The 23,341-nt window shown below is 43.1% G+C and overlaps 1 protein-coding gene across 1 annotated transcript; it reads left to right on the top strand.

Moving 5' to 3' along the window:
- Positions 1-1,544: 1,544 nt before the first annotated feature.
- LOC308466217 (S-adenosylmethionine synthase-like) lies at positions 1,545-21,585 on the top strand. The gene is made up of 9 exons (XM_080986928.1): positions 1,545-2,124; positions 10,139-10,216; positions 13,374-13,496; positions 14,449-14,561; positions 16,045-16,188; positions 17,627-17,845; positions 18,637-18,819; positions 20,158-20,291; positions 21,192-21,585. Exons 1-9 carry the CDS (start codon positions 2,052-2,054, stop codon positions 21,292-21,294), a joined length of 1,170 nt encoding a protein of 389 aa, XP_080843054.1. The 5' UTR covers positions 1,545-2,051; the 3' UTR covers positions 21,295-21,585.
- The last annotated feature ends 1,756 nt before the right edge of the window (positions 21,586-23,341 follow it).

The following is a 23,341-nucleotide window of genomic DNA, read 5'->3' as shown; positions in this document are numbered from 1 at the left end:
AGGAATGCTGTAATGAAAGAATTTATGAAATAATTGGATCACAGAAAATCTGTCTGTAAATCTATTGCAGCCAGGATACAAACTGATGGAATATATCCGTTGACCAAGTCCTTTCCTCAACATTTATTTTAATCGGGGGGGGGGGGGGGAATAAATTGTCTAGTAGCACCTTATAGACCAACTAAGTTTGTTCTGCTATAAGCTTTCGTGTGTACACAAAAGCTTATACCAGAACAAACTTAGTTGGCCTATAAGGTGCTACTAGACAATTATTTATTTATTTATTTATTTATTTATTTATTTATTTCGACTGCATTAGACCAACACGCCTACCTACCTGAGTCTAATATAACTTTAAGAAACTTGAAAACAGGACAGTCTGTTTAACAACTGTGTTTATTGTCTAACCTATCATGTACGCTATATCACCCTATACCTGGAGGTCTCAGGGTGGTTCACAGAACAAAATCAAAATATAAAAACAAAAAAATATACTGTGGTACCTCAGGTTACAGACGCTTCAGGTTACAGATGCTTCAGGTTACAGACTCCGCTAACCCAGAAATAGTACCTCGGGTTAAGAACTTTACCTCAGGATGAAAGCAGAAATCGTGGGGCGGTGGGGCAGTGGCAGCGGGAGGCCCCATTAGCTAAAGTGGTACCTCAGGTTAAGAACAGTTTCAGGTTAAGAACGGACCTCCAGAATGAATTACGTTCTTAACCGAGGTACCACTGTATAATCAAAATTAAAACAATGACCCAATAACCTCCCCCACCTCAAAAAAAACCCAATTCCTGCATTGCCAGGGGTTGGACTAGACGATCCTCAGGGTCCCTTCTAACAATACAGTTCTATGATTCTATATAATATACGGTTCCATAGTTCGTGGTCAGTGTGTAAGTTCTTGGCTTGTGAATTGGTTTAAAGAAAATCAAAGAGGAAACAGGATAGAACAGGAAAAACCTTCATTTTAACTCATTTTCCGATGGCTGCTCAGTCTCCTGTTCTGATTCTTTGCCAGCATTACATGGCGATGCCTGGTTCGCAGGAACAGCATTTGCTTTCAGTTCCTTAGATATTGGCTGCATATGCACCAAACGTTTAAAGCACACCCCCCCAGAACTGTAATTTGTTAAGGGTGCTGGGAATTGTAGCTGTGTGAGGGGTAAACTACAGTTTCCAGGATTTGCGGTGGGGGTGGTACTGCTTCATATTCATGGTACGTGTGCAGCCATAGACAAACCTCAGAATGCTCAGGAGGGGGAAATCATATACATATAAAAGGAAAATCCCCTTTGGCTCAGCTCCACTTCCTAGGCTGACATTGTCTAAAATGCAGTGAAACCTATTGACCACTTTTCTCCTATTCACTGGAATTTCTGTGCTTAGGGGACACGGGATTTCTGGAAGCCATATGTCCGTAAAGGTAAAGGGACCCCCGACCATTAGGTCCAGTCGTGGTCGACTCTGGGGTTGCGGCGCTCATCTCGCTTTATTGGCCGAGGGAGCCGGCATTCAGCTTCCGGGTCATGTGGCCAGCATGACTAAGCCGCTTCTGGTGAACCAGAGCAGCGCACGGAAACTGCGTTTACCTTTCCGCTGGAGCGGTACCTATTTATCTACTTGCACTCTGATGTGCTTTCAAACTGCTAGGTGCTTAGGGGACATGGGATTTCTGGAAGGCATATGTCAGTATGGTGTAGCAATTTCATGTAGAAGATGTCAGTATCATTTACAAGGGCTGGAAACTTACAGCCAAGGGGGCATATCAAAACATGGCAGGTGATATTGATCACAGACTATTAGCTATTTACTATTAACTGGCTTGGAGCCAAATGGTCAAGGATCACAGAGGACTGCTTACAAAGAGCTTCTTAAGAGCCGTTATCACCCTTTGGACTTTGATTATTATGATAAATGGTTATTAAGGCAGCAGCTCAGGTACAGTCACTCTTTATAGTTCCCTTCCATGCATGCTGAGTGAAAACCAGCCCTTGCCGATTTCTTCCTAAGTTATTCTCTTCCTGAAAACAACTTTCTGCCAGGTAACATGTCACGTAACGTCGCCCTGAAAGAGAAGAGATTCCTCTTCACGTCTGAGTCTGTTGCCGAGGGACATTCAGGTGAGTGAATGTGGCTTTCCTGTCCAGCAGTTTGGTGAATGCAAAATGTAACTTTCTAATAGCCTCTTCTGAGGCCTCCAATTTCCTTTTTTTTTTTATTAAATTTTTTTATTGATTTTACAGAAAAGTTTTAAACAATACAAACAAATAAAAAGACATACAAACATGTATAATTTCATAACCTTTTTTTCATATCCCTCTCTTCTCGGACTCCCCCAAACCTCCCCTTCCTACATCCCAATTTCCAAAATTATTTCAGCAAATTCTAAATAATTTTATCAAATATATTTTTTCTTATTCTTTTCTTCAGCTTAATCTTATGTCGCTGTAATCTCCTTTTCTTTCTCCAAACCTCGACATTTTAACATCCCTCAATTTTATAATAGTTCTTAAGATAAATTTTAAATTTCTTCCAATCTTCTTCCGCCGTCTCTTTCCCCTGCTCACGGATTCTGCCAGTCATCTCAGCCAATGTCATATAGTCTATCACCTTCATCTGCCACTCTTCCAAGGTGGGTAGTTCTTCTGTCTTCCAATACTTTGCGATGAGTATTCTTGCTGCTGTCGTAGCATACATAAAAAAGGTTCTGTCTTTCTTTAACACCAATTGGCCGACAATGCCCAAGAGAAAGGCTTCTGGTTTCTTCGGGAAAGTACATTTAAGTACCTTTTTCATTTCATTATATATCATTTCCCAGAAAGCCTTAATCTTCGGGCACGTCCACCAAAGGTGATAGAAAGTACCTTCAGTTTCTTTACACTTCCAACACTTATTATCAGGCAAATGATAAATTTTTGCTAGCTTGACTGGGGTCATGTACCACCTATAGATCATTTTCATAATATTTTCCTTTAAGGCATTACATGCCGTAAATTTTATGCCGGTGTTCCACAACCATTCCCAGTCAGCAAACATAATGTTATGACCAATGTCCTGTGCCCACTTAATCATAGCTGATTTAACTGTTTCATCTTGTGTATTCCATTTCAGCAGCAGATTATACATTCTTGACAAATTCTTAGTATTGGGTTCTAACAGTTCAGTTTCTAATTTTGATTTCTCCACCTGGAAGCCAATTTTCCTGTCTTGTTTATACACCTCCATTATTTGATAATAATGGAGCCAATCTCGAACTTTGGGTTTCAATTTCTCCTGACTCTGTAACTTCAACTTATCTCCATCTTGTTCCAAAATTTCCCAATACTTTAGCCATTCGGCTTCCATATTAAGCTTTTTCAACGCCGTAGCCTCCAAAGGTGACAACCATCTAGGGGTTTTACCTTCCAACAAATCTTTATATCTTATCCAAACATTATATAATGCTTTTCTGACAATATGATTTTTGAAGGCCCTATGCACCTTAATTTTATCATACCATAAATATGCATGCCAACCAAATGTATTGTTAAAACCTTCTAAGTCCAAGATATCTGTATTCTCGAGGAGCATCCATTCTTTCAGCCAGCAAAACGCTGCTGCTTCATAATACAGTTTTAAGTCCGGCAGGGCAAACCCCCCTCTTTCTTTTGCATCTGTCAGTATTTTAAATTTTATTCTGGGCTTTTTGCCCTGCCAGACAAATTTCGAAATATCCTTCTGCCACCTCTTGAAACAGTCTATCTTGTCAAGAATTTGTAATGTTTGGAACAAAAATAGCATTCTGGGCAATACATTCATCTTAATAACTGCAATTCGGCCTAACATTGACAATTTCAAATTTGACCATATTTCTAGATCTTTTTTAATTTCCGACCAACATTTTTCATAATTGTCTTTATACAAGTTCAAATTCTTAGATGTCAAATAAACCCCTAGGTATTTCACCTTCTTTACCACTGTCAAACCTGTTTCATTCTGGAACTTCTCCCTCTCCATGACTGTTAAATTTTTTTCCAAAACTTTAGTCTTTTGTTTATTCAATTTAAATCCGGCCACCTGACCAAATTCTTGAATTAGCTCCAACACCCTTTTTGTACTAGTGTCTGGCTCTTGTAAAGTAAGTACTAAATCATCTGCAAAGGCCCTTAACTTGTAGTGTTTGGCTCCGACCTGTACACCTTTAACCTGCTGGTCATCTCTGATCATATTTAGCAACACCTCCAGAACAGAAATAAAAAGTAATGGGGAAATTGGGCACCCCTGTCGTGTCCCTTTTTCTATTTTAAATTCTTCAGTTATCACATTATTTACAATCAACTTAGCCTTTTGTTCAGCGTATATGGCACCCATACCATTCTCGAATCCTTGGCCTACCCCCATCCCATGAAGATTCTTTTTCATGAAACTCCAAGAAATATTGTCAAAGGCTTTCTCCGCGTCCACAAAGATCAGAACTGTTTTAGTGTTTATATTCACCTCTAATAATTCCAAAATGTCTATTATGTTCCTCACGTTGTCTGATAAATGCCTTTTTGGGAGAAAGCCTGCTTGGTCCTTATGAATCTTCTCCATCAACACTCTTTTCAGTCTTTTGGCCAGAATGTCTGCAAAAATTTTATAATCCACATTAAGTAATGATATTGGGCGGTAGTTCTTAAGTTGAGTCTTTTCAGTCTCTGTCTTTGGTATGAGTGTAATATACGCTTCTTTCCACGATTCTGGTGCCCTTTTCCCCTCTAAGATCTCATTACAGACTTCCTTTAATGGTTGTACCAACCACTCCTTCAAAGCTTTATAGTATCTGGAAGTCAGTCCATCTGGTCCTGGAGATTTGCCCAGTTGCATGTTCTGAACGGCACCCTCTATCTCTTGATCTGTTATTCTCTGGTTTAGATCCACCTTACTTTGGTGAGAGATTTTTTGTAATCCATACTTTTTAAGGAATTCATCTATATCCTCCTCCTTCTGCGGTCCTTGTGAATATAGTTTTTTAAAATAACTCAAGAAGCAGTTTCTTATCTCGTTAGGTTTAGATATATTCTTTCCATCCACTTCTAGATTTGTAACTGTGTTTAGTTTCTGTCTTTTCTTCAATTGCCAAGCCAGAAGCTTACCACATTTATCTGCAGATTCAAATGTCTTTTGTCTCATTTGTTTTATCTTCCATTCAATCTCTTGATTCATCAATTCCATATATTGTGTCTGGTATAACTTAATCTCTCTCAAAATCTCCTGGGACTTTGGTTTTGATCTCAATTTCTTCTCTCCTTCTTTTATCTTTTCCAAGATCTTGTCCTTCTTCTCATTTTGCTTTCTCTTTTTTACTGAATTTTGTTGAATTAGAAATCCTCGCATCACTGCTTTACTTGTGTCCCAGATCACTCTTTTTTCTACATCAGTTTTTAGATTTATTTCAAAATAGTCCTTTAACATTTTTTGGGCTTTTCTGTGGATCTCCTCATCTCGAAACAGGGTGTCATTCATCCTCCATCTGAATTGACCAGTTGTTGTAAATTTCATCTCCATCTTCACGGCGTTATGGTCGGAGCAAGTCTTTGGGCAGATTTCCACTTTCTTAATCTTTGGAGCCAACCCACTAGTAATCCAAATTTGATCGATTCTGGTCCAGGTCATCATTGCTTCAGAGAAGAAGGTTCCCTCTCTCTCGAGAGGATTCCTTGTTCTCCAAATATCAATCAAGTCTATATTTTCAGTCATTTCAAAGAAAGTCTTTGGTAGTCTCCCATCTCTGGTGATTACCTGTCTTTGTGCTTTGTCCATATTTGTAGATACCACTCCATTCATGTCTCCCATCATGATTAATTTGTAATCCAAATAGTCCAACAATGTCTCATGCAACTTCTTAAAAAATTCTGACTTCCCTTCATTAGGTGCGTAGATCCCTAATATCAAAAATTTTTCACCTTGGATTTGCACTTCAATTGCCAAATATCTTCCTTGTTCGTCTTTAAATATAAACTTTGGGGAAAGTTTTTCTTTTGCATAGATTACCACTCCTCTTTTCTTAACTTTATCCGATGAAATAAATTCTTGGCCTAATCTCTTATTGACGAGTAGTTTCCTATGCAATCTTGTTATATGAGTTTCCTGTAAACAAATTAAGTCCAACTGCTCTTTTTTCAATAAGTGGAATACATTTTTCCTCTTTCGCGGAAGGTTAAGTCCATTACAATTCCAACTTAGAAGTTGCAGGGCCATCCTGAAGCTATTTACCTCCTGTCGCTCCGAGTAGTTGTTCTTCTTCTGTCGGTGATTTCAGTCCAAACGTCAAATTTAAAATGTCTGTTGCGTCTTTCGTTTCTGATGTTATTTCCTCTCCGACTGTTCCTTTCAGAAGGTCTTCCCTGTAGTGATTCAGAAATTGATCTCGATCTTCTACTGATTTTATCCTTATTTTCCTACCTTTGAATTTAAAAGATAGGCCTTGTGGAAATTCCCACCTGAAAGGTACGTCGTTCTTCTTCAGCAATCCGACCAGTTCTTTATAGTATGTTCTTGCGTCTAGGATTTCCTTTGGGATATCTTTAAAAATCTCCACAAAAGACTTTTCAATCTCGAGTGTTCTTTGAAAATGCAGGCTCAATATTTTATCTCTCTCCTCTCTTGATCCTAATGTTATTAGGCAATCCCTTGGCTTCTTCCTGCCTTGTGCTCTTCCCAGTCTAAAAGCAGTGACTATTTTAATTTCTTCCTTCTCTAACTCCTGTTGCCAAAAATCCGAAAATTCTTTAGAAAGGAAATTCGCCAAGTTATCTCCTTCACTTTCAGGCACCGCTCGTAGTCTTAAATTTCTATCTCTCCTCTGCAATTCAAGCATAGACAGGGCCAATGTATGATCTTCTAGCTTTTTGCAAACTGGTACAATTTTTTCCTGTGTAGCATCCGCCGAGACTTTAGCCTCATCAGCAGAGACTTTGGCTTCTTCTGCGATTTTACGTATATTGGCAGAGTCCTCTAATATTTTATTAATAGATTCTGTATTAGATGTCACCCTTTTCCCTAATTCATTCACACTTTGTGTATTCTGATCAAGTTTAATTGAGAGTTCTGTCAATTTTCTACTATTTTCCGCCCCCTGCTTTGTCAAAGATTCCAAAGACTCATTTATTTTAACCAAAGCTTGTGTTACAGGATCTGATGACATTATTGTTCTTGTCTGACCAGTTGCAGCTGGTGCCACTGGGATGCCTGAGGCTGAAACTCTACGCTGTGAAGATTTTGCTTTGTATTGTCTCCCAGACCTGGTTGTTGTCTCTTCTGGTGCACCACTCATGCCTAGCCAAGGTCACTCTCGCAGCTGTTAGTTGTTTTTCAAGGGAAATTTCCACTGCCTTAGTAGTTACAGCCCAATTTGCAACAGTTATCAAAATGCCCTCTAGGGGAAGAAAGTTTCCAAAACTAAACAAAATGTCTTACGGTCAAAAATTCCCCTGAGGTTTCCCAATAGTCAATTGTAACAGTTCTTATATTTTCAGAGTTCAACAAACCAGTAATTTAATATCTCTCCTGAGCTGAGTAGTTTAAAACAATGTAACAATCCAAGTGACAACTCACTGACAGTTCTCTCTCTCCAGGTTCCTTTGCCCCGGCAGTCCGTTTCAGGGGTGTTTGACACAGCGGTAAAAAGTTTTTAAAATCCTTTTCTGGCAGGTTCTAATCACAAATTCCTCCCCCTTTTGCTCCTGCCTACCAAAAGGGGGAAAATTCACAGTTTATGTCTGGTTCTCTTAGCTCTTTACGATCTCTCAATGGTTGCAGCTTTTAATCCTTCTTTGCTTTAGCCTTATGCAGTCCGGGAAAGGCTGGCTTCCTTACTTTAAGCCGATCCCGTTTTCAGCCAAATTTCAAAAAGATAATTGTAAATCCCAATTAGGTCTCAGTCTTACTCACTGGTTTTACTTTGTAATCCAATTTTCAGGAAGGAATCGGCGCTCTCCGGCTATGGCGATGCGGCTTCGCTTCACAAGCTGGGTAGCGGCTCTCAGCACCGCTTCTCCCCCCGCTGCCGTTCCGGAGCCTTTAAAAAGGCTCCCTTGCGATTTCGGGGGGGCGCGATGGTGCCCACCGAGCCTCCTTGTTCACAGGCTTCCGCGCCTGTAATTTTTGAGGGTCCTCGCTTCGCCGTAGCGACAGGACCCGAACTTGTAAAGCAGACCCCCTCCGGAGCTCGGAGGGAAATCCGCCATTAACCGATGGCGCCGACCGGAAGTCCCCGAGGCCTCCAATTTCCGAAGGAATGGAAGCGAGTAAGCTTCCAACCATGGATATTTTCAATTCTTGCTCCATCCCCACCTGACGGCTCAGCTGGCTTTCACTGGTCTTAATACAGCAGGTTTAGTGCTTGTTATGTTTGCTCAGTGATGGGTACGGTCTTGCTTTGAACTCTTTAAAAGCATAGCTGTCAACTTTTCCCTTTTCTTGCAAGGAATCCTATTCGGAATAAGGGAATAGGCTCAACAAGAAAGACCTGGTTATGTTTAGAAATATACCGCATAGAGAAATGCTCCCTGATACCAAGATGAGGGATTCCTCTGGAATGCAGATAGAGAGAATTGATAAGAATAACGATCTGTTGTGAGCTTGACGGAAGTGTACAATAGATGAGCTTTCCTGCTTTGGCTCATCCTCCTTTTTCTTTTTCTTTTTTCTTTTTTCTTTTCTTTTATCTTTCCCATAGTTGCTTATGTTCTGTGTCATGTACTTCGATATTTTTTGTAGTTTTTTTAGTTTTTTTCATTACTATTAAGGAATTTTCCTTTGTAATTTTGGTTGTTTATATTTATATGTACTTGTTTAAAGCAAAATAAAAGTTAAAAAAAGGGAATTTCCCTTAAAAAAGGGGAACTGTTGACAGCTATGCTTTAAAAGTGCTATTTTCAATTATTTGCAAGAGAGCCTGAAAGAACTGGATGCATAATGCTCTAACAGTCAACTCAGCAAACCAGCAAATGCCTGAACTTCTCAGGAAAACACCAGAAGCTGCCCTATACAGTGGTACCTTGGAAGTCAAACAGAATCTGTTCCGGAAGTCCGTTCGACTTCCAAAACGTTCAGGAACCAAGGTGCGGCTTCCGTTTGGATGCAGGAAGCTCCTGTAGCCAATCGGAAGCCACGTCAGACGTTCGGGTTCCAAGGAAGGTTTGCAAACTGGAACACTCACTTCCGGGTTTGCGGCATTCGGGAGCCAAAACTTTAGACTCACAAGGCGTTTGGGATCCAAGGTACGACTGTACTGAGTCACACAATTGGTCCATCTAGTTCAGTGTTGTCTACACTCACTGGCAGCAACTCCCCCCCCCCCCCCCGGATTTCAGGCACAGGTCTGTCCCAACCTACCTGGAGATGGTGGGGATTGAACCTGAAGCATTATGCATTCAAAGCAAGTTCTCTACCACTGAGGTATGTACATTCTCAAATGTCATCCCAGTGGTTTCTTTATATAACTGCTTTCTAGCAAACCCCAGTGGATGTTTGATGTACAGTGGTACCTCAGGTTACATACGCTTCAGGTTACATATGCTTCAGGTTACAGACTCTGCTAACCCAGAAATAGTGCTTCAGGTTAAGAACTTTGCTTCAGGATGAGAACAGAAATTGTGCTCCGGCAGCGTGGCGGCAGCGGGAGGCCCCATTAGCTAAAGTGGTGCTTCAGGTTAAGAACAGTTTCAGGTTAAGTACAGACCTCTGGAACGAATTAAGTACTTAACCAGAGGTACCACTGTACTTGTGGAGGGTATTGTGACCTCTAAAAAGCTCAGAAAAAATGTTTCTTTTTAAAATAATAATAATAATAATAATAATAATAATAATAATGGCGACTCAGCTATACAGCTGCAAATAAAACGTTTTAAGTGTGTTTTAAGTGCAGTATACAATGTGATACTAGGTGGCGATGGTGAGCCTTATGGAAAATTCAATGCATTTTTAAAAACGCTTTTTTAATATATAAGAAAAGCATCTTCAGAACATTTTTTTAGATGTGCGTAGATTCCACCTGGATTGGCTTCCAGCCCAACTAGTGCAGCCTAGGCAGCCTGTTCTTATACAGTTGACAACTAAATGAATTATAGAAACCTGGCTTATTTTTGTTTTTTTCCCTTTCCACCCGTGTAGATAAACTGTGTGACCAGATCAGTGATGCTGTTCTTGATGCTCATATTAAGGTTGATCCAGATGCTAAGGTTGCTTGTGGTAAGTCTCATCTATGGCCTAGCAGAGAAATTTACAGAGGGTTTGTGTTTTGTTACATCTTTGCAGGGTGTTTTTTTAAAAAACGTGCAGTAAAAATGCAGGTGTTCATTACTGAGGAAGAAATGGCCTTTCCCCAACGATAAGCTTTATTACTGGGGAAATAAAGATTCCCTTTCCCCCTCTCAAGGTGATGCATCTACTGCAGCTTGAAGCACCTGGTGTGCTGCAGCTGGGCAACTATTATTGGAATGTATTGGCCAATTCCTGTGTCACCACAACTCCTCTGTCCATTTCTGCACTATTTTGAACCTCCGTAACATCTGTTTTTCTGACTATTTTAGTAGGTGAACAGCCAAAATGCTTATATTTATTTTTTAAACAATAAGGCAGGGGGAAGAAACTGAATATGGAGAACATCAGCAAGACTCCTTACTTCTGTACAGCAGACTACCACTATTATATGTGTATCAATTTGTGCAACCTTCATTCAAGAGCCTAAGCTATTCAACATTACCCAGAACTATAGTGCATTGTCTGCCTAGTTTAATTATAAAGGAGGGGAGTAGCAAAGAGGTGTTCCCCCTGTGTTGTAATTGTATCCCAAGTGGTTGCAAAGAGTCATCATAATTTAAACATTTCAAGCCCAGTGTCTGCAAATTCTAGACAAAGATTCCACAGTGGACAGCAGGACCTTAAAGCTAAGGCCTCCATGCTACTAGGAATTAGGTGTTGGAGACAGTACACAACAAAAGGGCTAATGCTGAAATTATTTTACCAATTGGCAAACAAAAGCTCTATAGCAGAATTTTATAGCAGAAGGTAAAGGGACCCCTGACCATTAGGTCCAGTCGTGACCAACTCTGAGGTTGCGGCACTCATCTCGCTCTATGGGCCGAGGGAGCCGGCGTACAGCTTCCAGGTCATGTGGCCAGCATGACTAAGCCGCTTCTGGCAAACGAGAGCAGCGCACGGAAACGCCATTTACCTTCCCGCCAGAGTAGTACCTATTTATCTACTTGCACTTTGACGTGCTTTCGAACTGCTAGGTTGGCAGGAGCAAGGACTAAGCAACGGGAGCTCACTCCGTGGCAGGGATTCAAACCGCTGACCTTCTGATCAGCAAGTCCTAGGCTCTGTGGTTCAACCCACAGCGCCACCCGCGTCCATTAAAACAAAAACAAAATTGTATACTCCTGGGCAGTGCTGTTTTTCTCAAAAAAGAGGTGCCAGAACTCACCATGAACACCGCCCTCATTCTCTTCGAATGGCAATGGCGCCCACTTGAGAGGTGGCAGAACTGAGCTCTGGCAAGTTTTGGTTGAAAAAATAGCCCTGCTCCTGGGTAAGGGGATATAGAATTATAGCTTTACAGTGCAATCCGAACCATGCTCGCTCAGAAGTAAATTCAGTGGGACATGCTCCTACGACACTGGGATTATAGGGTTGCCATATTTCAAAAAGTAAAAAAAAATACCCCACACAAAATGTTGAAGACTCTGGAGTTCTTGAGAATTTTTTCTTTTAATGCCGCCTTTCGGAAATTCCCCCGGGCATCAATTCAACCTTTGAAATCCTGTTAATGTCCAGGGAAATCAGGACGCATGACAGCCCTATGAGATTAGAAGTGCAGCCTAAACTGTTTAATTATTGAACCAATTAAAATTTGCAGGACTAGTAATAACAGCAGAACCTACACCCTTCAATTTCATGTAGAAGTTGTGTCAGTATCATTTACAAGGGCTGGAAACTTACAGCCAAGGGGGCATATCAAAACATGGCAGGTGATATTGATCACAGACTATTAGCTATTTACTATTAACTGGCTTGGAGCCAGATGGGCAAGGATCACAGAGGACTGCTTACAAAGAGCTTCTTAAGAGCCATTATAGCCCTTTGGACTTTGATTATTATGATAAATGGTTATTAAGGCAGCAGCTCAGGTACAGAGTCACTCTTTATAGTTCCCTTCCATGCATGCTGAGTGAAAACCAGCCCTTGCCGATTTCTTCCTGAAAACAACTTTTTGTCAGGTAACATGTCACATAATGCTCCACCTTTGAAATCCCGTTAATGTCCAGAGAAATCAGGATGCATGACAGACCTATGAGATTAGAAGGGCAGCCTAAACTGTTTAATTATCGAACCAATTAAAGTTTGCAGAACCTATGCCCTTCAAAAATTTGCAGAACCTATGCTCTTGCACTGATCCCATCACCTCCTGGCAAATAGAAGGGGAAGAAATGGAAGCAGTGAGTGATTTTAATTTCTTGGGCTCCATGATCACTGCAGATGGTGACAGCAGCCACGAAATTAAAAGACGCCTGCTTCTTGGGAGAAAAGCAATGACAAACTGAGACAGCATTTTAAAAAGCAGAGACATCACCTTGCCAACAAAGGTCCATATTGTTAAAGCTATGGTTTTCCCAGTAGTGATGTATGGAAGTGAGAGCTGGACCACAAAGAAGGCTGATCACTGAAGAATGGATGCTTTTGAATTATGGTGCTGGAGAAGACTCTTGAGAGTCCCATGGACTGCAAGAAGATCAAACCTATCCATTCTTAAGCAAATCAGCCCTGAGTGCTCACTGGAAGGACAGATCGTGAAGCTGAGGCTCCAATACTTTGGCCACCTCATAAGAAGAGAAGACTCCCTGGAAAAGACCCTGATATTGGGAAAGATGGAGGGCACAAGGAGAAGGGGACGACAGAGGATGAGATGGTTGGACAGTGTTCTCGAAGCTACCAGCATGAGTTTGACCAAACTGCGGGAGGCAGTGGAAGACAGGAGTGCCTGGCGTGCTCTGGTCCATGGGGTCACGAAGAGTCGGACATGACTAAACGACTAAACAACAACAACATGCCCTTCAAAATGCAAATGCCCCCCAAAATTGTAAGGTCTTTAGTTCCAAGTCATCACCATTACAAAGAGGAATGTTCCATTTGGACAAGGCCCTACTCTGAGTGGATATGTGCCTAATTTCAGGTATCTAGGGCAAGGCCTTAACTAGATGCCTTAAAGATACAAGCAGGGACATATGTACACACTGTCTATATTGGGGGAAAGAAATATTTGGGGTGTGTATGTGTGTGTATACTGGGGTGTGTGTATATATATATATCAGTATATAACTAGCTTTCTTGAATTATGTTTCTGCAGAATGTGTGGCCAAAACTGGGATGATCTTGCTATGTGGTGAAATTACCTCCAAAGCTATCATTGATTACCAGCAAGTAGTGAGAGACACCCTCCAGAAGATTGGTTATGATGACTCTTCCAAAGGTGGGTTGTGGTAACTTGAATAAGCCACTGGAGATAGACAAAGTATGGATTCTGTTTAAGAGGAAACAAGTAGGTGCTCATCAGAGCCTCTCGGTGACTATAATGTTATTCTACCTAGAATCTACTCACTTAACAAGCTTCACTAACTGCTGTAAAAGGTGTTGTGTGAAATGAGAAGTTTGAAGCAGCTTCTACATGTTTTAAGGAGCATCGTCTCTTTGGAACAGGCATAGGCAAACTCACCCCCCCCCCAGATGTTTGGGACTACAACTCCCATCATCCCCTGGCTATTTAATGAGCATTCGTTCTGAATTGTTTCTGGGAAGATTCAACGATGTTGTGTCGAAACAAGTGTTAGCCCACAGTTTCCAGTGCATTTAGTCATCGTTTCCCTTTCCGTTTTTTGCAAAAAGTCAGATATTTTATGGTAGCAGGTTTGTTGCGCAAGACCTCACCATCAATTTAAATTACGCAACCTGAATATATTGGAATGTGATTGAATCCTACTCAAAATTAGTGACAGCCTGTGCAGTACAATGTGTCTAAATGGTTAAAAGGAGATTGATTGCAACAATTGTTCCTCCTATGACTCAGTGAGTTTTATTTATTTTCCCAGCAATTATGATGTTTAGGTGAAAATGGTAAATGCATTGGCCACCATCAAACACTGAGTCAAGTGTAATGAAATCCAGATGTAAAAGATACAGAGATGCAGAATTAGAATTAAAATTGAGCTGAAAACCATGCAAAACTCCACCACAAAAGGAATTTAATGTTCAGTTCACCTGGAAATCATACGAACTACTTGCAGGTGTCATTCAGAGATTTTTGGAATTAATTCAGTGATTAGTTAATTTGAATTAATTCATTCCAAGCACTGGTGTGATGTGCCCACCAGGCCATTGCGTCCAAGCCAGTTGCCCGTTATTGTGGCTTGCTATTCACTTCACAGGGTTGGATTACAAGACTTGCACTGTGCTGGTAGCCCTGGAGCAGCAGTGCCATGAGATCAAACAAGCCATCACCGAGGGGAAGACTGGGGATGATATTGGAGCTGGAGACCAGGTAACACGCTTTTGTTTGGGTTCCCACCCTCTTCTATGAAGCACTTCAGGCCCCTACATTTTCTGTCTGTGACCCCATCTGCATTATACATTTAAGGCAGTATCATACTACTTTGATCAGTCATGGCTTCCCCCAGAGAATCCTGGGAACTGTCTTTTCTTAAGGGTGCTGAAAGTTGTTAGGAGAACCCTCTATCCTCCTCACTGACCTCAAATTTCCAGAGTTCCCTGGAAGGGTGATTGATTCTTCAGCACTCTGGGAACTGTGGCTGTTTGCATGTCGAGACCCCACAGCCACCCCCTCATTGGAAATAACTCACACAAGGACACGGATATTAGGTTTATGTTATTGGGCAAATTTTGGCCACAACTTTATTGAAATTACAGAATGTGAGCGGTATTGGCTGAGGCATTGATTGGACCTGACTATATCTGACTCCTGCCCATTGTGCAGGAAGTCCCCAGTTAGGGTAAGCCACCGGTAGTGGGAGCCCTGTCGATGAGGACCAACTCAAGCTCCCCCTGGTGTTCCCGTCGGGGTGGTGTCAAGGCCTTAGCCCCCCAGCCAGGCTTCAGACTAGAACAACACCCCCGGATTCCTTTAACAGAATACCCTTAAGCATGGAGGGGCAGGTGATGGCCACACCTCCCCTCCCCCACACAAGGTCAAACAATGCCTAACCCCAACCCTAACAAAGCTGTGATGATTGCTACGAGGTAGGCGAAAACCAAGTGGCCAGTGCCAATTTGCCAAGTGGAAAAATTCCTACCAGGCCCCTCAGACAACCAAGGCGACCAACCGAAGTCCATAGCAAGGCCATTGCCTAACCTGCAGAATATGGAGGGAGGGTGGGTGATTGAGGAAGCGAGCCAAAAAGGAAGTCCTCTGGCTCACTCCTCCATTTAAACGGCCCCGACCATGCCCCCCCAGCCAGCGGGTTGGCTGGCCGGGCTCTGACGTGGCCAGGATCCCCCAGGCAACGGGGGACAAGGTCCCCCACCCCCGGTGGGGAGTGGGTGGCCACACAGTCCACTGCAACTCCTCCCCACTGGGAAGTGGAGCAGATCTCTTGGAAATTGTAGCTCAATTTTAGAGGGAAAGAAGGGGAAGAGGTTAGCTGCCTCACTTCTACCTGCACATGTGTTACTTTACAGTGGTACCTCTGGCTGTGAACAGGATCCGTTCCGGAGGCCTGTTCACAACATGAAAGGAACGCAACCTGCGCCTGCGCATCTGCGCACACGCAGGTCGCGATTCGCCACTTTTGCACATGACGTCCTTTTGCGCGTCTGCGCATGCGCGAGCGGTGAAACCTGGAAGTAACCCTTTCCGGTACTTCCGAGTTGCCGCAGGACGCAACCTGAAAAAACGTAACATGAAGCAAACGTAACAAGAGGTATGACTGTATTGCCGATCTGCACTCGAAGCTGTAGAAGAAGCCAATATCCTTATGGTAAATATAGCCATGTGATTTCTAACGCAGGGCTTGATGTTTGGTTATGCCACCGATGAAACTGAGGAGTGCATGCCCCTAACTATCCTGCTTGCGCACAAACTTAACGCAAAGATTAAATCCCTGGAGAGAACTGGAGTTCTGCCCTGGCTTCGACCCGATGGGAAAACACAGGTTGGTATATACCGAGGACTGTCAAATATAATGAGCAGAGCTGAAGTCTGAAATAAGTGAGAAGTGCTTATGTCCCATTGAAATTACCCATTCGAATGCTCATGTGAACATGGTCAATGCTATGTTGAAGCTAGAATATTGTAAACAATCAACATATGGATAGAGTTCATCCCTAGCCCAGTGTAGATAACTGGCAGAGCCAAGTGGTATCAAGCTTTTGCTGGGCTCTACAGCTTCACCCAACAAACTGTTCGTCTGTTTGAATCATACCCTATGAACATAAATCAAGCCCTGCTGGGTTAGGCCAGAGGTCCATCCTCCACTTCAGCATCCTGTTCTCAAAGCGGCCAAGGCAACTTCCTGTGTCCCAGCTAAAGTCACAGTGATCTGTGTGACTGCTGCTTTCTTTTCTGCAGGATAGAATGCTGATCCGATATCCTACCTGTAGATTGGGTTTAATAAACATTGCTTATCCTTTAGCTTCCACAGTCCATCAATCCTGACTACTACGGTAGTAAGCTAGCTGGTTAGGTAAAGGTAAAAGTAAAGTACCCTTGGACAGTTAATTCTAGTCAAAGGCAACTATGGGGTTGCAACGCTCATATTGCTTTCAGGCCGAGGAAGCCGGCGTTTGTCCACCAACAGCTTTCCGGGTCGTGTGGCCAGCATGACTAAACCGCTTGTGGTGCAATGGAACAGAAACCAGAGCGCACGGAAACGCCGTTTACCTTCCCGCCACAGCGGCACCTATTTATCTACTTGCACTGGTATGCTTTCGAACTGCTAGGTTGGCAGGAGCTGGGAAAGAGAAATGGGAGCTCATTGCATCATGGGGATTCAAACCGCTGGCCTTCCAATCGGAGAGCCCAAGAGGCTCAGTGGTTTAGACCACAGCGCCACCTGCATCCCCTTTGCTAGCTGGTTAGCAGCAGGTGGATGAATCTTTCTTGATATACCAGGATAGCATTCTCTGCACAATATTCCAAGTAGTCGGTGGCTACTGACCTTGATGGCTGTGTTCTTCCTTCACTGCTGGAAGCAGTATTTTACTGAATATCAGTTTCTGGAAACTACAGGATGGGAGAGTGCTCTTGGTCCTCAGATCCTGCTTGCAGGAATTTGGTTAGCGACTGTGAGAACAGGATGCTGGACCAGATGGGTCATTGGCTGGATCCAGACACTCTTTTTATCTTCTTATTGTCTATACCGATTCATGTCTGCATTGCAGTAAAAGGAAAATTAAAGTGACTAATAGAAAGGTTCTATTGGGAGTTCGGTGGAACTTACTTTTTAGGATCAGGATGCAATAAAATAATGCAACATAAGATAGCGGAAGATAGATGAAAAACAAAACAGTAGCTCAGGCTTGTTCAGCAGAGTTGTATAAAGTGGCGGAAGCAAAAAATATAACTGTTTAAACCTACGGCCAATCTTGTAGGTCACGATGGAATACCGAGATGTCGGCGGTGCGCTGGAGCCAATCCGGGTGCACACCTTGGTCATTTCTGTACAACACGCTCCTGGGGTGCCATTGCAGAAAATACAGAAAGAGCTGATGGACAAAGTTGTGAAAGAAGTGGTTCCAGCAAAATACCTGGATGAAAACACAGTCTATCACCTCCTGCCGAGTAAAGCCTTTCTAGCAGGTGGTCCTAAGGTATTGTACCCTTAACCTCCAAACCTCTAGATATACAATAATGAGAGAGAGAGAGAAAGCATGAATCTGACTGGTTTTTCATTTGCCCTGCCTCTTTCTATGGGGAAACTGCTGTTTGCCGCTGAATCAGAACAAATGTCAATCTGCGGGGGGGGGGGGGGGCATTTGCCAAAGCTAGTAAATGAGAATGAACACAACCCCAATGCAACAAACAAAGTACCGCAAGGTTACCAGGCTATTGCTTGATTTAAATCTTAAATTTCTACCCTTGTTTGTAGTTTCCCTTTAACCTGAGGCTGCTTAAAAAAGACATTTGTGCTCCAAACAGTTTGTGCGCGTGTGATACCACTGTTGTAGTGGAATCCTATACATGCCTCCTCAAAAGTGTGCCCTGTTGATTTATGTTTACACCTAGATAAGTGGGCATGGGATTGCAATCCCGGCGCCAGGCTTTTTACACTGCAATGACATATTGAAGCGGTTATGATCTTGAGAGATGAATTTGACACTTATTGTTAGCAAAGTAAACATCCTGGTGATTTTTTTTATTTACTGTATTACTGCTCTATAAGACTCACTTTTTCCCTCGTGAAAAGTAAGGGGAAATGTGTGTGTGTCTTATGGAGCGAATGCAGGCTGCGCAGCTATCCCAGAAGCCAGAACAGCAAGAGGGATTCAGAATATTTTTTTTCTTGTTTTCCTCCTCCAAAAACTAGGTGCGTCTTATGGTCTGGTGCGTCTTATAGAGCGAAAAATACAGTATTTAAAAAATGTGTTTCTTTTCTTTTCAGTCTGATGCTGGCCTGACTGGCAGAAAGATCATTGTGGATACCTATGGAGGCTGGGGTGCTCATGGAGGGGGTGCTTTTTCGGGGAAAGATCCCTCCAAAGTTGATCGTTCAGGAGCCTATGCAGCTCGCTGGGTGGCAAAGTCCCTGGTGAAAGCAGGCCTCTGCAGGAGAGTATTGGTGCAGGTAAGAGGGGGCAAGTGCAGCCTTGGAGCAAATGTGGGGGAATTGCACAACAGAGATGAAACCCAGTATGTTTGGAGGAAAGCCTTTATGCTGAGTGCTGCTTGATTAAAAACTGCTTGGAACAATTCTGCACTGCGGGTAACCTTAGGTGGTGTACACACTGCCGTTTACGCTGCATCCAATGAGCTCTCACCAGTCGTTTGGGAAGCGGTAAAAGGTAAAGGTAAAGGGACCCCTGACCATTAGGTCCAGTCGTGGCCAACTCTGGGGTTGCGGTGCTCATCTCGCTTTATTGGATGAGGGAGCCGGCGTACAGCTTCCGGGTCATGTGGCCAGCATGACTAAGCCGCTTCTGGCGAACCAGAGCAGCACACGGAAACGCCGTTTACCTTCCTGCCAGAGCAGTACCTATTTATCTACTTGCACTTTGACGTGCTTTCGAACTGCTAGGTTGGCAGGAGCAGGGACCGAGCAACGGGCGCTCACCCTGTCGCGGAGATTTGAACTGCCGACCTTCTGATCGGCAAGCCCTAGGCTCTGTGGTTTAACCCACAGCGCCACCTGGTACAGCCATTCATATCTATCTTGTTGTTTCTTACTAAGTGCTGCTTTTCTGATCTGTTGTTCCCAAAACCAAATTTGATCTGAGCTGAGAAAAAGCATGACCTAATGCTGTTTTAAGCCAGCAATGTGTGCACAGCCTAAGTCTCGTTAGAGGAGATCGTGAAAAACTGTCCTAGGCTGTCTTTATTGAGTAGCACCAAATCTTTCCCTTGATAGAGTTGGCTTGAAACATTCGAAGAACTCTGTTTGCAGCTTTCCTCCCCTTGGATTTTTCTATAGCTGTTACTGATTCTCTATTTGCGAATCAAGGTTATCTTCCAGGCAGCATCCTTAGTCAATGGGAACCATTGCGATGTTACAAATGCTGCGTTTATTGTGGACATTTTTTCAACTGTGTGATAAACAACAGGGGTTAATTGCATTCATAAAATGTATTAATTTTATGGGGGTGTGGGTACCTAAGTACATAACTGCTGTGCCTCATGTTGGTATTATGGATAGCACAGATTATACCAGTGTTTCCTCAAATCCCCTAATTACTAAGGGATCCCTTTTCTGAATGAAACTTGGAGAGATTCTTCACACTTGCATCCAAAGTGGTTTAAAAAGAGTCAGTGTGGTGTGGTGGAGAGAAGGTGTTGGACTTAGACAAGGGCGACCCCGGTTCAGGTATCCACTGATAAAGTAAACCAGGAACAGATCCCAAGCTGTAATGCTATCAGTTCATATGAACTCAAATACTCTTCAGCTACAGCGAACTTCTATATCCTTCAGCTGTCTTACGCGATTGGATTGAGCCACCCACTGGCCATCTCAGTGTTCCATTACGGTACTTCGGACAGATCAGAAGATGAGCTGCTGGATATCATTCAGAAGAACTTTGACCTTCGCCTTGGGCCAATCATAAGGTTTGTCCTTTTAAAAATGGATCTTTGGATGCCTACGGTAAAGTTTTCCCTTCAGATGAGAGACCAAGAATGTGTCCTCGCTTTAAGAGTGCACCCAGTGGATTTCTCACTTTGAAGAGAGGTCAGGATTCAACCCGCCACAAGAGTTTGCTTGGGGACTCTTTAGATAGCGTTTGTTAGTCCCGTGCTACACCTGGTGGGCTCAGCCCAACTTAGAAGAGAGGACCCCTAAGAGCTCTAAACTAATCAGGAAAACCTTCTAGAGCAGTGTTCCCCAACCTTGGGCCTCCAGCTGTTTTTGGACTACAACTCCCATAATCCCTAGCTAGCAAGACCAGTGGTCAGGGATGATGGGAACTGTAGTCCAAAAACAGCTGGAGGCCCAAGGTTGGGGAACACTGTTCTAGAGAACCTAAGTTCCATTCTTATCTCAAATGGTTGGAATAAAATGGTCTGAAATGATGGAGCGTTTGTCCCTACTACCATCATCCAGTCCATTTATCTGAATGGAACGGAACTCCCTTCTGTTTTTTCTAGTCATATGTGAGGGAAAGTTAAAAGAGCTCGCCATCTGAAAAACCCTTAAGGAAGAAGGTTAAAAGTAAAAAAATCCCTACTTGACCCATTCAAGATGTGGCGTTGTCTGCCTTCATTCATCCCATCCCATCCCAATCAGGACATCTGAAGCTTCAGCAATGAAACAGTTTAGACAGAGCTTACATAGAAGCTGGGGGTTCCACCCATTCCTAGCTCTCAGACAGGCCCTGATCTGAGCAGGTGCTTCCACACTGTTCCCCTTACTTCTGAGTAGCCTCATGTGAAGTGTGGTGGCTCTGAAGCCACTTAGGATTTCTCTGCTAGTCTTGTGAGATAACAGAAATATGTTTTCTTTGCCTACAGAGAACTGAACTTGAAGAGTCCCATTTATCAACAGACTGCATGCTACGGGCATTTTGGAAGAGAAGAATTTACATGGGAACAACCTAAAAAGCTGGTTTACTAGTTATGGGTTGCTTCCAGATTGGCATTTATTGTGGAATACAACAAATTACTCACAGTATCCACACAACATTGTTGGCATCAAAATGCAGCCGGTATTCATCCCTGCATTGAATCTGGGTTTACCCTTTTCAGAAAAACCAGATTATGGTTTTAAAAAATGTTGACTCTCAAAAAGAAGGGGGGCAAGGTTTGAAAGAAGGCAATCAAATCTAAAATGTCCGGAGGAATAAAATGTGAAGTTTCTGCGAATAAGTCATTTTATAAGCTTTTAAATATAACTTCATTACTTTTCTGTGCCTCGTTGATTTTTATTAGGGTAATGGTTTGAAAGTAGAACAGGTCCCGGGGTGCAGTATGAAAGAACAAAAGTTCACCACCTTACTGAAGCTAAGCAGGTCTGGGGGTGGTTTGTGTCTGGATGGGCGACTGTCTGGGAACTACATGTACATTGCCATGGGTTCCATGACAGAAGAAAGGTGGAATAGGAATATAAGAAAATAAAATTATGTGTGTTTGTGTGTGTAGGTAGGTAGGTAAGGTAAAGGTAAAGGGACCCCTGACCATTAGGTCCAGTCGTGACCAACTCTGGGGTTGCGGCGCTCATCTCGCTTTATTGGCCGAGGGAGCCAGCGTACAGCTTCCGGGTCATGTGGCCAGCATGACTAAGCTGCTTCTGGTGAACCAGAGCAGCACACGGAAACACCGTTTACCTTCCCGCCGGAGCGGTACCTATTTATCTACTTGCACTTTGACGTACTTTCGAACTGCTAGGTTGGCAGGAGCAGGGACCGAGCAACAGGAGCTCACTCCGTTGTGGGGATTCGAACCACCGACCTTCTGATTGGCAAGTCCTAGGCTCTGTGGTTTAACCCACAGCGCCACCCACATCCCGGACAGCGCCACCCACGTCCCGTGTAGGTAGGTACAATGAGGCAAAGCAGTATGGATGCTTGTTTGAAGTGTATACTCATGAAAGAAAAAGCAGCTGGAGGAGGGCAAGTTAAATCAGGAAAATTTACCTATACCCACTCTTTCACCACCAGTTCTCCAGGCAAATCAACAGGCTTATGAAGAATGGGCAAACACAGTCCATGCATTCCTTCTTTTCTGCAGCAGAAGTCTTTTGTCTGGAATTTTAAAAAGATAAGCCAAATCGTTTTTCCGATTCAGCTAACGGGGATAGTTGTAGAGCAGGACTAACACGAAGTAGTCCTCTTTGGGTTGGGTTCAGGAGCCACCTGACACCAAGAGAAGTTTGCCTTGGAACACAGAATCATAGAACTGTAGAGTTGGGAGGGACCATGAGGGTCATCTAGTCCAGCCCGCTGCAATGCAGGAATCTTTTGCCCAATGGGGGCCTCAAACCCATGACCCTGGTATTAAGAGTCTTGTATGCATTTCTTTTCTCAAGGTGAGTGAAGTTTTTGTTTTGCTTAATAACTATGGGTGAAATGGTTTCTGGTCTCTGATCATGCCTAAAATGACTTTCTTTTGCAAAAGAAAATATTCCCTGTTCAAAGGGGAATTTGGGTAAGTCTTATACAGTAACCTGTTTTCTTGCACCAGGAGCAGTGGAAGAACTCACCTAGGAAGCTACCTTACAACAGGTTGAATCATTTGTCCATCAAACCCCATATTTCTTAGTCTGATTGACAGCAGCTCTTTGGGGTCTCGTCCAGTGTTGTTTACATTGCCTACTATGTAATCTTTTTAACAGCAGGTGCCAGGGACTGGGCCTGATAACTTTTGCTTGCTAATCATATACTCTACTAGAATTAGGCTACAACCCCTCATCTCTCTTAGCCTGCTGCAGTAAGATATCTAAGTGGCTGAAAGATTGCCCGAGGCAGGATGTTAAGTGGTAACTCTTTGGAAAGAAACAAACTACATTGCACTCAAAATGTTTGATCAGGACTGCAGTCATGGTAAAGGTAAAGTAAAGGTAAAGGGACCCCTGAGCATTAGGTCCAGTTGTGACGGACTCTGGGGTTGCGGCGCTCATCTCGCTTTATTGGCCGAGGGAGCCGGCGTACAGCTTCCGGGTCATG

The sequence above is a fragment of the Podarcis pityusensis genome (genome assembly GCF_964106645.2).
Source record: "Podarcis pityusensis genome assembly, chromosome: 17".
NCBI classification, from domain to species: Eukaryota; Metazoa; Chordata; class Lepidosauria; order Squamata; family Lacertidae; genus Podarcis; species Podarcis pityusensis.
Note: the sequence above shows the minus strand (reverse complement) of the source record. Positions and strands in the feature narration are given on the sequence as shown.